This window comes from Pieris napi, chromosome 22 (assembly GCF_905475465.1).
Source record: "Pieris napi chromosome 22, ilPieNapi1.2, whole genome shotgun sequence".
In the NCBI taxonomy this organism is placed as follows: domain Eukaryota; kingdom Metazoa; phylum Arthropoda; class Insecta; order Lepidoptera; family Pieridae; genus Pieris; species Pieris napi.
The window spans coordinates 3,084,548-3,097,084 of NC_062255.1; the positions used below are offsets into that span (position 1 = coordinate 3,084,548).

Consider the following 12,537-nt stretch of genomic DNA (forward strand, 5'->3'; position numbering starts at 1 on the left):
ATTGAAATTTTTTAAACTAATATATTTTGACTTGGGTTGCAATTTGGTATGTAGGCATTGTATGTAATGTGAGCCAGAAGGTGAAAACTGACGAATGTCACATATGCCTTATATCGGTTATCGTGGTACACAAAATTGAAGCGTCGGAAAGATTATAGAAAATGTAAATATTATTATTAACTGTTATTATATCGGCGATTTGGATATTGTTTTCAAAAGTATTATTCGATAATAAGTTTCTTTTGAAGGAGATTTATGGCCAAAAATGTTGATTTCACAAATTTGAAACAGACGGATTAAGATCTTATTTTTATTTGATAATAGTCCTAATCTACTTCTGCAATGAGTATTTTTCATAATTATGTATATACGTGATATCAAATATCATCACAACTGAAATATCTCAGAGACAAATTCTTAGTACCTATTTTTAATTTTATTCTAGGCAATCCAGATCATCACATTTGTATAATTCACGATAAAATATTTATGGTATGTCTAGAATAAGACTAACAAAAGTGTAGTTCTGGCGTTTTGGTCCCATATTCCAACTCTTCAGGTGAAACATTTTTATAATCTGTGTTTTGGAATACAGACCTGGTTAACATTTGACAGTCTAATGAGGCCTAAATAAAAAAATATGCGATTTCACAATATATGTAAAACTTATCAATGTAGAACTTTATTAATAGTGAAAAGCTAGATTTTTATTTTGCATATAAATAGCTTAGTAATAGAATTTTAGTTCTTATATTATAATCTGAATATGCTTAATGGTGATGTTATTTTGTTCCTTTTTGTTCAATTCATTTTGTATAATTGTCAAATATTGCATTTTATAGGGGCATATGGCTCTAAACAAATGTAAGAATGTAGGCCCCAATGTAGTTGTTAGATATGAAAATTATTATCCAAACACTGCCAATATAATCAATTTATTGCAGAGGGGGCATTTTTAATGATTTTAATTATTGGGTAATATCGACAATTAATTATTAATGATCTTCACTAATTTGATGTATTTATCTTTTTGTCATGATAGTGAATAGTTCTTCTATTCTATAATATGAAGTCTTTATTGAAATGCCAATAAAATTGAAAAATGAATTATTGTTTCATTCAACATATCCACGTGTTTTAAGTTATTTAATTTGTAGTTCTAATAATATATGTTTTTTTATGTAATAGTAGGCAAACGGGCAGGAGACTCACCTGAGTGATACCGCGCCCATGAACTGGGCGAATGTGATTACATTGCCCGAAGACTTGCATGTGCGTTGCCGGCCTTTAAATGACATTAATATCTATCAAAATTTGCTTCTAAAATATGGAAACTTAATTAATGTCCAAGTTAATTGTTACTGTATATTATAAAGAATAAAAAACCATTAGTTATCATAATATATTTCTTTAAACATAAATTATTGTCAATTCTTAATACATATAAGTATATTTATATTTTTCAATACATAAAAAAACATTCTTACAATTTAAGACCAGCATAAATTCCACTAATAGCAAGTAAATGATATCAGATAAAGTCACATATTATTTGTGTTTTATACCCCATTGATAGGTAATAACTAATAAAATACCACAATAATAAAGGTGTATTTGCATTTTATAACAATGATAATATAAATAAAATTGGTCAAATTGAAACTTAATGAGCCCGATTTAGTGTTATATGGGAAAGAGCATGTACTTTTAGTAGGAAAACACCTTAAAAACAACTTCTGCACATCTAATGACTTTACCCAACTTATTTGCTGGAAACTATATATTTAATTTTTTATAATAAAAAATCAACCATACTACTACTCAGTATAAAGAGGTAGTACCAGTGAGATTACTAAAGAGGTAATCCAAATATTATTCATAAATATTCACAATCTTGTTGTATTATCTATTTTACATTTGAATAAGTCTTATCCTTGACTTTAACAATGTATTCAGTAAACACAATTTATTTATCTATAATTTCTTAACAAGTTATATATAGAATCCACACAGATGTAGAATTTGCAAAAAAAAACTAAAAATATTAGAAGAAATGATTTCATGATGACAAACATTTTTTAACTGAAGCTGCCTAAAACGTTTGAACACGGTATATTAAAAACAACACTTTCTATATGCACAGGTCATATTGTAAATATATTATAAGCTTTAATTAGTGTAATACATACATGTATCACTTAACTAAAATAACAATAACTAAACTAAAGCAACAAGATAGTACTAATGTATGAAAATTTAAGTACATGCCAATTCAATATATACAAAATATTTATTCCCTTATTAGGAATGGAAGTCTGGATGCAAGAAGACAGGCTATTACATACAACATTCCAAAATAGAAATTTAACCTAGCAGTTTGCCTGGGCACATACTGCATGGTTTCAGGCCGACGGAACCTTCTCTCTATTTCAAAAGCTTGGTGTAAGGTTAACATTGGAAGCAAAAACCAAAAACTACACCTTACAGAAGCCACAACGAACATAATATATGGCGTAAATAGTAAAAATGCATATAATAAATGAGATGCAGTCTTTCCTATTAAAATTGCTAGTGTCACAATTTCTGCTTTGCTGTCTGCTTCTAAATCCCTAGTGTTATTGCTGTGTAAAATGGCTTCTGTATTTAAAGCCAATGGTACAGCATAATAGAAAATAGGCCAAACAACTCTTCCTGTTTGGGCCAAAAATGCAAACACAACAGAAACTGGGCCAAATATGACTAGATAAATTATATCTCCTAAAGCTATGTACTTTAAACCTATACCCCCTGTGTATAAAAATGATGAGGACAGACCTCCAAAATACACTAGAGCTAAATGTTCCATTTGGGCAGGTGACATTATTACTAGTAGTACAAAAAATACACATCCAGACATATAAAGTATAGCTCCAAGAGACACAACTTCGTCTATACTTAATATGTGATCAACTAGAGTTCGGTCATCTGATTTACGGTTATCAATACCTTTTACAAAGTCAAAATATGTATTCACCACATTGCCTGCTCCATGGACTGGAATTACTGTAAACATGGTAAGAAGTAATGTAAGCCAGCTGAAACCATTATCTCCCGGCAACCGGTATGCTAGTGCTGCGCCTAACAAAGTAGGCAGAAGGCTGCCGCTCAGCGACCACGGACGCAGCGCCAACACATAAGTTCGAACTTTCATCAATGGATTTCGGGCAGCTGTTGTGAATTCCTTTGGAGGTTGTAGGAGATTTCCGTCAGCCGATGCTACATCGTCAGTTCTTCTTACACTATCCATGTCATAGGACTGAAAATATTGTGTCGAGTACGTTTTTACCCACTGACACAGTTTCCACACAGCCAAGTTTTGGTTTTGGCATTCACAACATTTTTACTTTTAGATCTAGCGAATCATTTAAAGTTTAGTCTTGTAAAAATAAGTAGAAAATTATGCGTAGTATTTTGTATAACAGCGAATATTTGAAATTTCCATAAAACAAAAATATTTGTGGAAAACTTAAACTTGGAATTTGTAAAATGTATCAACTATCAATTTAATCAAACTGTACGTTTTTCTCCTGTTCCCACAGAATACACCTTACACGGCTAAACTTCTGTCACAACGTAAAGAAACTGACAAATGACAACATACGATGAAAGACTAAAGTCACATCAATCAGGACCATTGACCTCCTCCATAAAAATATATAACAAATTACCAGAAAATTTGAAGAATGAAACAAATAACCTGAGGTTTACCAAATTTCTAAAGGAATTATTATATAAGAAATGTTATTACACTGTTACAGAGTATCTGACTGATAGATTTTAATTTCTTTATAAAAGTTAAGTTTATAAATAATGTTAAGTACCTTTTCGCAATGTAAAACCAAAGTAAATATACCAAATAAATAATGTATCTTATAGGAATAGGAATATATAAGAATATAATGAACTATAATAAAGCATGCCCTCTCATAACATTGCTGTGCCTAGCCAAGGTCCTTATTCATTATTGTAATAAATTATGTACATAAGGAATGCAATGAAGATTTGAGTTTTTGAGCAATTAGAGTATTCTATTATATTCTCTTTATTTCAAAAATGTTTTCAATTTAATTAAAAATATTGGAGTAGAATTTTTTTTATCGAGAGTTATGCAACCTAACATTAGTTAAGTTACATTATACATATATATATTTTGGTTAATAATTAGAAGCGCAAACCAAATATTTGCAATAATCGCAAACTTGAAGCCAAAATTAGGCCTTTGTTTATGATTTCCCACAATCATAAATTGTAATAGAAAAAATTTAATAAAAAGACATGAATTCATTCTCGTTTCCAAAAATGTCCAATAGGTCGATTACACTTATATTGAAGTGTCACTTAGATTAAAGAACCCTTAAATAAGCCAAGTTAGATATTTGAAGTGAAACTTCGTTAGGCTCATGAGGGTAAAATTTTTACGGATGAAACGCAGTAATAATAACATTAGCGTCACGAAGATGTGCAGCGTTTTTGGCGAAGAAAAGGGAGAGAGCGATTGATACCGATTGAGAGAGAGTGAGAAAGGGCGAACGTAGCGTAGTAATAAACGAAATAAAAACGAATAAAATATTTAAAAAATATATAAATATAAAATATGTACTAATATTTTATAATTTCTCTTTACGAAGTTTCAATTTTAAAAAGAATTTCGTACTTATATTTTCAATTTGTATATCTATATTCACAAATATAGACCGTATACAAATACACGGAGTGATACAGTGTACAATATACTGGTACATGATCATCTAATGGGGCTTTAACCTTAGTTATAATTAATTTATAAAGAAGTTTCACTTCTGACATGTGTACTTTGTACGCACGCACTTTTTTTGTTAGCGTCGCAACCTCACTACCCGTAAATTTATGTTACTTATAGTTATAAGCTAAAGTTTTAAACGCTTAAAGCCACTACTTCAACAAGGCTAAATACCATCCCAACCCATTGGTTCATAAAAGCATCAATTCCTATTCCTTCCCGAAAAAAAAGGCTCATAGGAGGCCCCGACATGTTCTAACAAAATTGTGTGAAATAAAATGATACATACACAAGCTTCAACCTGCAAATGCCTAATATTACGCGAGACCTATTTTATTAATGATTGGTTGCAAATATTTCTTGCATATATTTTTTTACTTTCTAATGAAATAATGAATAGTGCGATTAAAATTATCTGAAAATACTTATGCTTTTACTATTTTTACAGCATGTGTATATAAACTAAAAGATAATTTTTTTTAGTCAAGTAATCACACAGTAACATTAATCAAGCCGCTTTAGCTGGTATTGGTATTATTCAGATTAATATTTGAATTTTGAATGAATCCATGACAAGTATAGTTTAACTTATTAAATTTTCGAAGAATTGAGTTATGATTCTGTGGTAATTTAAAACTTCACTAAACTCTGCCGTCAATGTGACAGCTATGAACTATCGTTTTTAAATTTCTGTTGTATTAATTTCTTATTTATCTCATCACACATGTTTAATTTTAGCCTAGAAGGGAAAAATTCAAAAGGGGTTCGCAAATAAATTACATTTCTGCAGGTTAATTGGTAAGCTATTTTGTAAATACTTATTGCTCTTAATATATTTAAAAAATTTACTTATTTACTTTTTATGACTTTCAAATTATGGGATAGGCTAAAATTCCACTTAACAATGTGTACGTTTCCTGAACTACTTTAGTACTTCAGTCAAACGTATGCCTTGTATTCAAAGATACTGTTTCGTCTTTCTTTTTAAATATCGTGTCAGTTTTAGAATTTTAAAATATTTCTACAAATAAGCAATATATTTCTTTTTATTAGCGATAACACAATTAGGCATTGCAACTATGATTTTATATTTTGTTTATTAACACGTATATAACAGACAATATGGAATAATAAATATTATAATACAAGATTCATTTTATAGTAAGCTGATGAAAGGTGTCTAGAAATGGTCACATATATTTGTGTAATACAAGCTTGTAAATTTGATGAAAGCAAAATACTTAAGTTAAAATCATTGAGTATTTATCACAGCAATTGCTGCACCTTTAGCTGCATCCCCTCCACATGTAAACTCAAGTGGTAAACTGTAATAATGCTCAACAGCTCTTTGTAAAACTTTGTTTCTTGATAAACCAGAACCATTTCCCACAATTCTTGTTATACTTGCATTGCGCAATATGTCTTTAGGCATCATAAAATGTATGTTATCAACTATGCTATCACATAAAGATCTAAATACTTGCCCTAATTGTATATTAGATAGATCTATGTTTTCTACTGAGGCTCTTGCTGTTGGCGAATGTCTCTCACCAAGTAGGTGTGGGGATATTCTCATTGTTGTTTCAGCTGGTGCATCTAATCCCATAGCAATTAATTTCTCCCAAACTTTTGACTGTGGAATGGGAAATCCAAATTCAAGCATCCATTGTTGCAGCATTTTTACAAAAGTTGCTAATACATTACCTCCATTTAGAGAGGCAGCTACAAGTAAATAAGTATTATTAAAATAAGGCAGATGTTCAACAGTTTTACAGCCTATATCTGAAATACCATCAACTATAAAAGCGAGTTGTGCAGATGTAGATATGTTTAAAACAGCATCTGTTCTTGATTCTAGAGTTGCTAATGTAGAGCACTGGAGATCACCCATTGCTACTCCAACAGGTGTACCTTCAGGAATTCCATTCCATGAGCTGTTAAGGCATCCCACAATTTCTCCACTCTTTTTAATATTTGGAAGAAGATTTACTGGAAAATCGAGACCTTTTAGAATGTCAATATTCCACTCATTTTTTTCTGTATTAAAATAGCCCCAACTTGCAGCATTTTGGTCTGATGTTATGGGTGTGTCAAGGTCACATAGCATTGCTACAACAAAGTCTTGTACTGTTGCAGAGCAGTTAAAATGCTTTAGTTTTTCTGGCTTATGTTTCAACATCCATAGAAGTGTTGCACAGCCATAGCCTGAATAACACTTAAGGTGAGAATCGGGTTTGGGGAGGGAATCTAAAAATTCTGGTTTACATCTGACATCTTGCCATGTGTACAATGCTGACATGTTCTCCCTGATTGCTTCAAATCTGTTGATTACACCATCTTTTTCTATTTTTTCCCATGCTCTGTAAAAAAAAATTTTTTCTTTAAATTATTTCATGTTTTGCATTATCTTATGAAATATCAAGGCTGTTTAAAAGTATTAGTTTTAAAATTAATATAAACCAAGGTTAACAGTTTTGTCAAATGTTGTAAAATAACAGTAACAATAATAAAAAAAGTTAATCAAATGTTATCATTGTAGACATTCTACATTCTAAATTTCTGTAATAATTTCTTTATCTATTTATATATTATAATATATTTATAGTGCGCCAAAGTAATTTACCCATTTTTCCATAAAACGACTCCGTGCATTTGCCCGCAGACGCCAATCTTTGTCACATGTCGTAATATATCTCTAGGAAGACGCGAAACACAGTAGTGAACAGCTGATACTATTTTCGGCACATCTTGCTTATTACCCTCTATACCTTGATCACTTGGGATGTTAGCTGCTGTATCTTTGCTTTGTTTGGCGACTATTTCCTTCGCGTCTGAATCAAACACGCACACTTTCACTGATGTTGTACCAATATCCATGCCCAATACGTATTTTTTATCAGCCATGTTATAATATATGTAGATGAAAAGATAAATATGATGGACTGCGTAAATGCAGCAATGAAGTAACTGCGGAATGATTTTGTTATAAAAGCAATTTAAAACGCGCGGCGCAGGGGTCGGGTCGCGTTAGTGCAGAGTAGCTGCTAGTTGTCACTCGGCGGCGTTCACGTCTGGCAGACACTCCGCTTGCCTCGTCTACGATTACGTAAACAGTAGATTTAATATACTCGTATTTTATCTCGACAGAGTTGGATATATTTATCGCTAAACAAACATATTACTTCAATAGCCAATATTCAATATCAGTCTGGTGTGTTAATGATAACAAGAGAAAATACAAGGTATCAGCAGTTGTTAACAATACGCCCAGATATTATGTTTACGTATTATTATTTTACCTTACTGGATAAACAGTACCTTATCTTTTTACTGCTAATAAAACTTGAATAGTACATTTCTAAGACAAAGGCTATTATTATAAATGGGTTTTGCCTTATTATTATTAGTTATATTATTCAAACAAAACACTTATTACGTGTTTCTTTAATACATATCAGATAATAATAACGTAATATGAATCATGCCAAAAATTTAAAGGTGATGAAATTATTGATGGTGGAATCTATAATAAATTTGTAGGCCGTTGAACTCAAATCTAAACGAGGTCGCCGTGTAGACCTATTTAATATAAGCAATTTATTCTATTGGCAATTACTTGAGTCTAAAGACATCCTTATCAGTGAAGATACAGTAATAAATCATCAAGGCAGGTACCACGTATACATCCTATAAAAAGTAACAATTTTGACCTTGTTGCAATTATGAAGCGTCACGAAACTCTGGCGTTGTCACGATTAAAATTTTGTCACTTGTCATCAACTGCTGGACAGATTTTGTTGAAACTAGTCACTAGTTACTAGTGGTATACAAAATACTGAACGATACTTAAAAGACAAATACATAGGTGTATTTTTTTTGTTTCAGATTGATATAAATTGTGAGATAGTCACGGATATGGGCAAACGAAATAAAAATCGAGATAATATGACGGCTGCCGGTATGGTTGAAATTACAGAATCAAATACTGAGAATCAGGAAAAAGTTGTTCAAGAAGAGAAGCAAAATAAAAGAAAGAAAACCAAACCTAGCATTAGTTCAGATATTGATGCTACGGATAAGTCTAAGAAGACAATAGATACAAATCAAGCATTGGCTACTGAAGATATAAATTCTGAGAAAAGAGATGAAAATTATAAACAAACAAGTACATATAAGAATAAAAAGAAAAAAAGAGAAACTGAAATGGTTGAAGAAAAACCACAAAAAGTTTTGAATTCATCACACAAATCTAGTAGTGAAATAAGTAAAGAATCTGTAGATAAACAAGCAAATGCAATTCCTAAACAAATTAAGTTTGGAGAAGATGGCGAGCCTGAAATAGATATATTGAAGAATACAAAAGAACAATCTTATTTAAATGACGAGGAAAAAGCAATACAGGACGATGATATTGATCAGTTTTGTAATGATATTGATGATGAAGATAATAAACAGTATGAAAGTTGGATATCATTATTAGAACAAAAGCTAGGTAGTAGTGATAATAATTCTAGTAATAAAAAGAATAGAAGGAAAAAGAAAGAAACAAATAAAAATACTAAATAGTAGAGGATTTTATTACAAAATTTCATAAGTTGTTGTCCCCTAGTACTAATTATTAAAAATATCATTTGAGTATTTACTCTATGTATTATGTGGAAGGTTCATTGTTTTCATTATAACATTACAAACATGTTAGCCCTTCTTTCAACAGCTGTCTACATTGTACGTAGTAATGGCGACACTTCATTGGACTCTGTCGTACAACTCATTTTTATTAGATACCTGTGTTCGTAATAATATACAGTAATCACAGCGTAAAAGTTATTTTATATTTTTACCTATTATGTACAATACCTTTCTAGGTATACCTTCCTTTCATCAAAAATTCTCTTAGCTCGAACTGTCATTTTCATACAAATGAAGTTTTCGACTTTCTAATACACTACTGTTAAAGCATCTTGACTACACCTGGATGTAGCAGCCTGCATGTAACATATTTGTCAGTTTTAGGAAGGCTAGTTGTTGAATATTTATATATTATATACATATAGATTATATGTAGTTAGATTTTAATAGTTAATTTAAGTATGAAGCTATCTGCCCACTATCCCGTAGCATACCATGACCGTACTAGGACCGTTTCAGACAAAAAACTATTCTTTGTATTGAGGAGTATGAGACTATGCCCACTAGACCGTTCCGTCACCGGCCGACACCGTAGCGTGCCATGCACGGGCCGTCAACTATTCGTATTTCGTCGGAGGGAATATTTTGCCGGTGCGGACACGCTACGTTGCTAGACCGCTGCGCGCAGGCGGCTAAACTGTGACTGAGCGGGGAGTATGACCGTTACAAACCCGTTTTAAATTTTATTTACTACTATGACAGAGGTTTGATTAATATAATTAATATCTCGAAACATTGCTTATCACTATTTGAGAACTTCACTAAATTTTCATCAACGATTTTGTGATTGATAATGTAAATTTACATTACCTGAATGTTTAAGTTATTATTTTATAGACCTAACCTTTAATAAGCAATACTATTAAATAACAATTAAATTATGAATATACATAGTACATATAACATTTGCCGATTTAGGAAATAGAAGGGCTCGACCTATAATGTATAATACCTAATGTCACATACGGGCATCATACAGATTAAATACGGGTTGTAAACGGGTTCAGAACGCTGTCGGCCCGCTTTAGTGGGCGAAATAGAGCGTACCGGATTGCTTTCCGTGCTGGATACGTTCCTAGCACGGTCATGGTATAACCAGCGGCACGTAAGTCTAGCGCTGGCCGATACGTGGAGGGGATTGCTGCGCATGTGTACTGTCGCGCGGGGGACAAAATGCGACTGGAGAGCCAATCGATGCTCTTCATTTCGCTAGCCCCCCCTCAGGTACCTTATTTTTTACTTCTGCGCAATAACGGTCAGCGCTAGGGTTTCGTGCCGCTACTTATATGCTACGGGATAGTGGGCAGACACCTTAATACAATTTGAATCTGTTACGTTTCGTAATACGTTAGGTAATTAAGGTATCTTTTACAATAAGTATTAAGTGCAGTGATATTATACATTCTTCATTTTACGTATAAATATATAATGTGTAATTTGTTATCTAAAAGATTTAGTCATTTATAAAATACGTAAAACTCTCAGGCATGGAAAAAGCAAATATTTAAACTACTAGTACCTAATCACCAATAAAAAGGTTGCGTAGTGTGTGTAACTAGTAACTACCTACAACTCACTTTCCTCTTACAATATTTGTGTGATACTATTAAAGATTAAGGCAATTTTTGACAATTACTTTAGCTCTATTACATAATATATTATGGTTTAGAAGCTTATGGTAATTACTAACTAGTAACGCTAGTTAGTGATCCCTCCCGCCACCAGTTGTGTGATTTGCTCAAAAACAAAAAGTGTTATAGTGCATTATATAAATACGTTAAAAATACCGTAGGGAAGATATAAGAAAACAAGTGGAATGTTGGAATAAGAATAACATGTGAAATTAAATGAACGAAAACAAGTGAAATTTAGGGTATGTTCCGATATACACTGCGAGTACTGTATAGTGCTCCCACTGTTCAAAAATTTGTTCCGCTATGGACTGCAGTATACAGCCGCAGCGTCCTAGGAAATATATGACGTCACAAATCCCCGCTATACTTCTACTGCGAGCACTGGCGTTTTCGAGGTAAGGTACTCGCAGTGCTTTGATCACGTGATCAATCAAAACCACTTGAATGCCTAACGGCTGATATACTTAACTTACAGTTTAATAACAAACATTTAAAATTCTAACTTACTTTCTTTGTAGTATTAATTCAATTGACAGTTAATATTAATATAGATTTTTTTAATGCGATAATACTCCAATAATAGTTTTTCTTGTTGAATTGAAAAACTTTGATGCACTCATTTGAAAACTGTGTCGAAAAACGAAGCTGACTAGTATACTGGACTGCGTTCCGTTTTAAATTGTAACCAGTATAGCTGGCTATAGAGAAACGGTTTCACAGTATACTAAATTGACGGTACTCTGTACAGTGGTCGCAGTGTATATCGGAACATACCCTTAGTGACCGAAAATAAGACTTGGCTTAAAGGTTTCGTTACCAGGCCATAAAATTATTAAAAAAAAAAACCGTAGAACAAATTATGGGTATGTTCCGATATACACTGCGACCACTGTACAGAGTACCGTCAATTTAGTATACTGTGAAACCGTTTCTCTATAGCCAGCTATACTGGTTACAATTTAAAACGGAACGCAGTCCAGTATACTAGTCAGCTTCGTTTTTCGACACAGTTTTCAAATGAGTGCATCAAAGTTTTTCAATTCAACAAGAAAAACTATTATTGGAGTATTATCGCATTAAAAAAATCTATATTAATATTAACTGTCAATTGAATTAATACTACAAAGAAAGTAAGTTAGAATTTTAAATGTTTGTTATTAAACTGTAAGTTATATCAGCCGTTAGGCATTCAAGTGGTTTTGATTGATCACGTGATCAAAGCACTGCGAGTACCTTACCTCGAAAACTCCAGTGCTCGCAGTAGAAGTATAGCGGGGATTTGTGACGTCATATATTTCCTAGGACGCTGCGGCTGTATACTGCAGTCCATAGCGGAACAAATTTTTGAACAGTGGGAGCACTATACAGTACTCGCAGTGTATATCGGAACATACCCTATGTATGGTCTATGTTAAT

General features: G+C 32.2%; 2 protein-coding genes and 1 long non-coding RNA gene across 3 annotated transcripts; 1 reads left to right on the forward strand and 2 right to left on the reverse strand.

The window, feature by feature from the left end:
* Positions 1-1,388: 1,388 nt before the first annotated feature.
* LOC125060904 (ubiA prenyltransferase domain-containing protein 1 homolog) lies at positions 1,389-3,557 on the reverse strand. The gene has a single exon (XM_047666020.1). It carries the CDS (start codon positions 3,284-3,286, stop codon positions 2,291-2,293), a length of 996 nt encoding a protein of 331 aa, XP_047521976.1. The 5' UTR covers positions 3,287-3,557; the 3' UTR covers positions 1,389-2,290.
* A 1,771-nt stretch (positions 3,558-5,328) lies between these two features.
* Positions 5,329-8,996, forward strand: LOC125060674. Its single transcript, XR_007118897.1, has 2 exons — positions 5,329-5,596; positions 8,684-8,996. It is a non-coding gene; the product is annotated as an uncharacterized LOC125060674 (long non-coding RNA).
* LOC125060672 (sedoheptulokinase-like) lies at positions 5,877-8,025 on the reverse strand. The gene is made up of 2 exons (XM_047665666.1): positions 7,422-8,025; positions 5,877-7,158 (listed from the first exon to the last, which is right to left on the reverse strand). Exons 1-2 carry the CDS (start codon positions 7,700-7,702, stop codon positions 6,051-6,053), a joined length of 1,389 nt encoding a protein of 462 aa, XP_047521622.1. The 5' UTR covers positions 7,703-8,025; the 3' UTR covers positions 5,877-6,050.
* Positions 8,997-12,537: the final 3,541 nt, after the last annotated feature.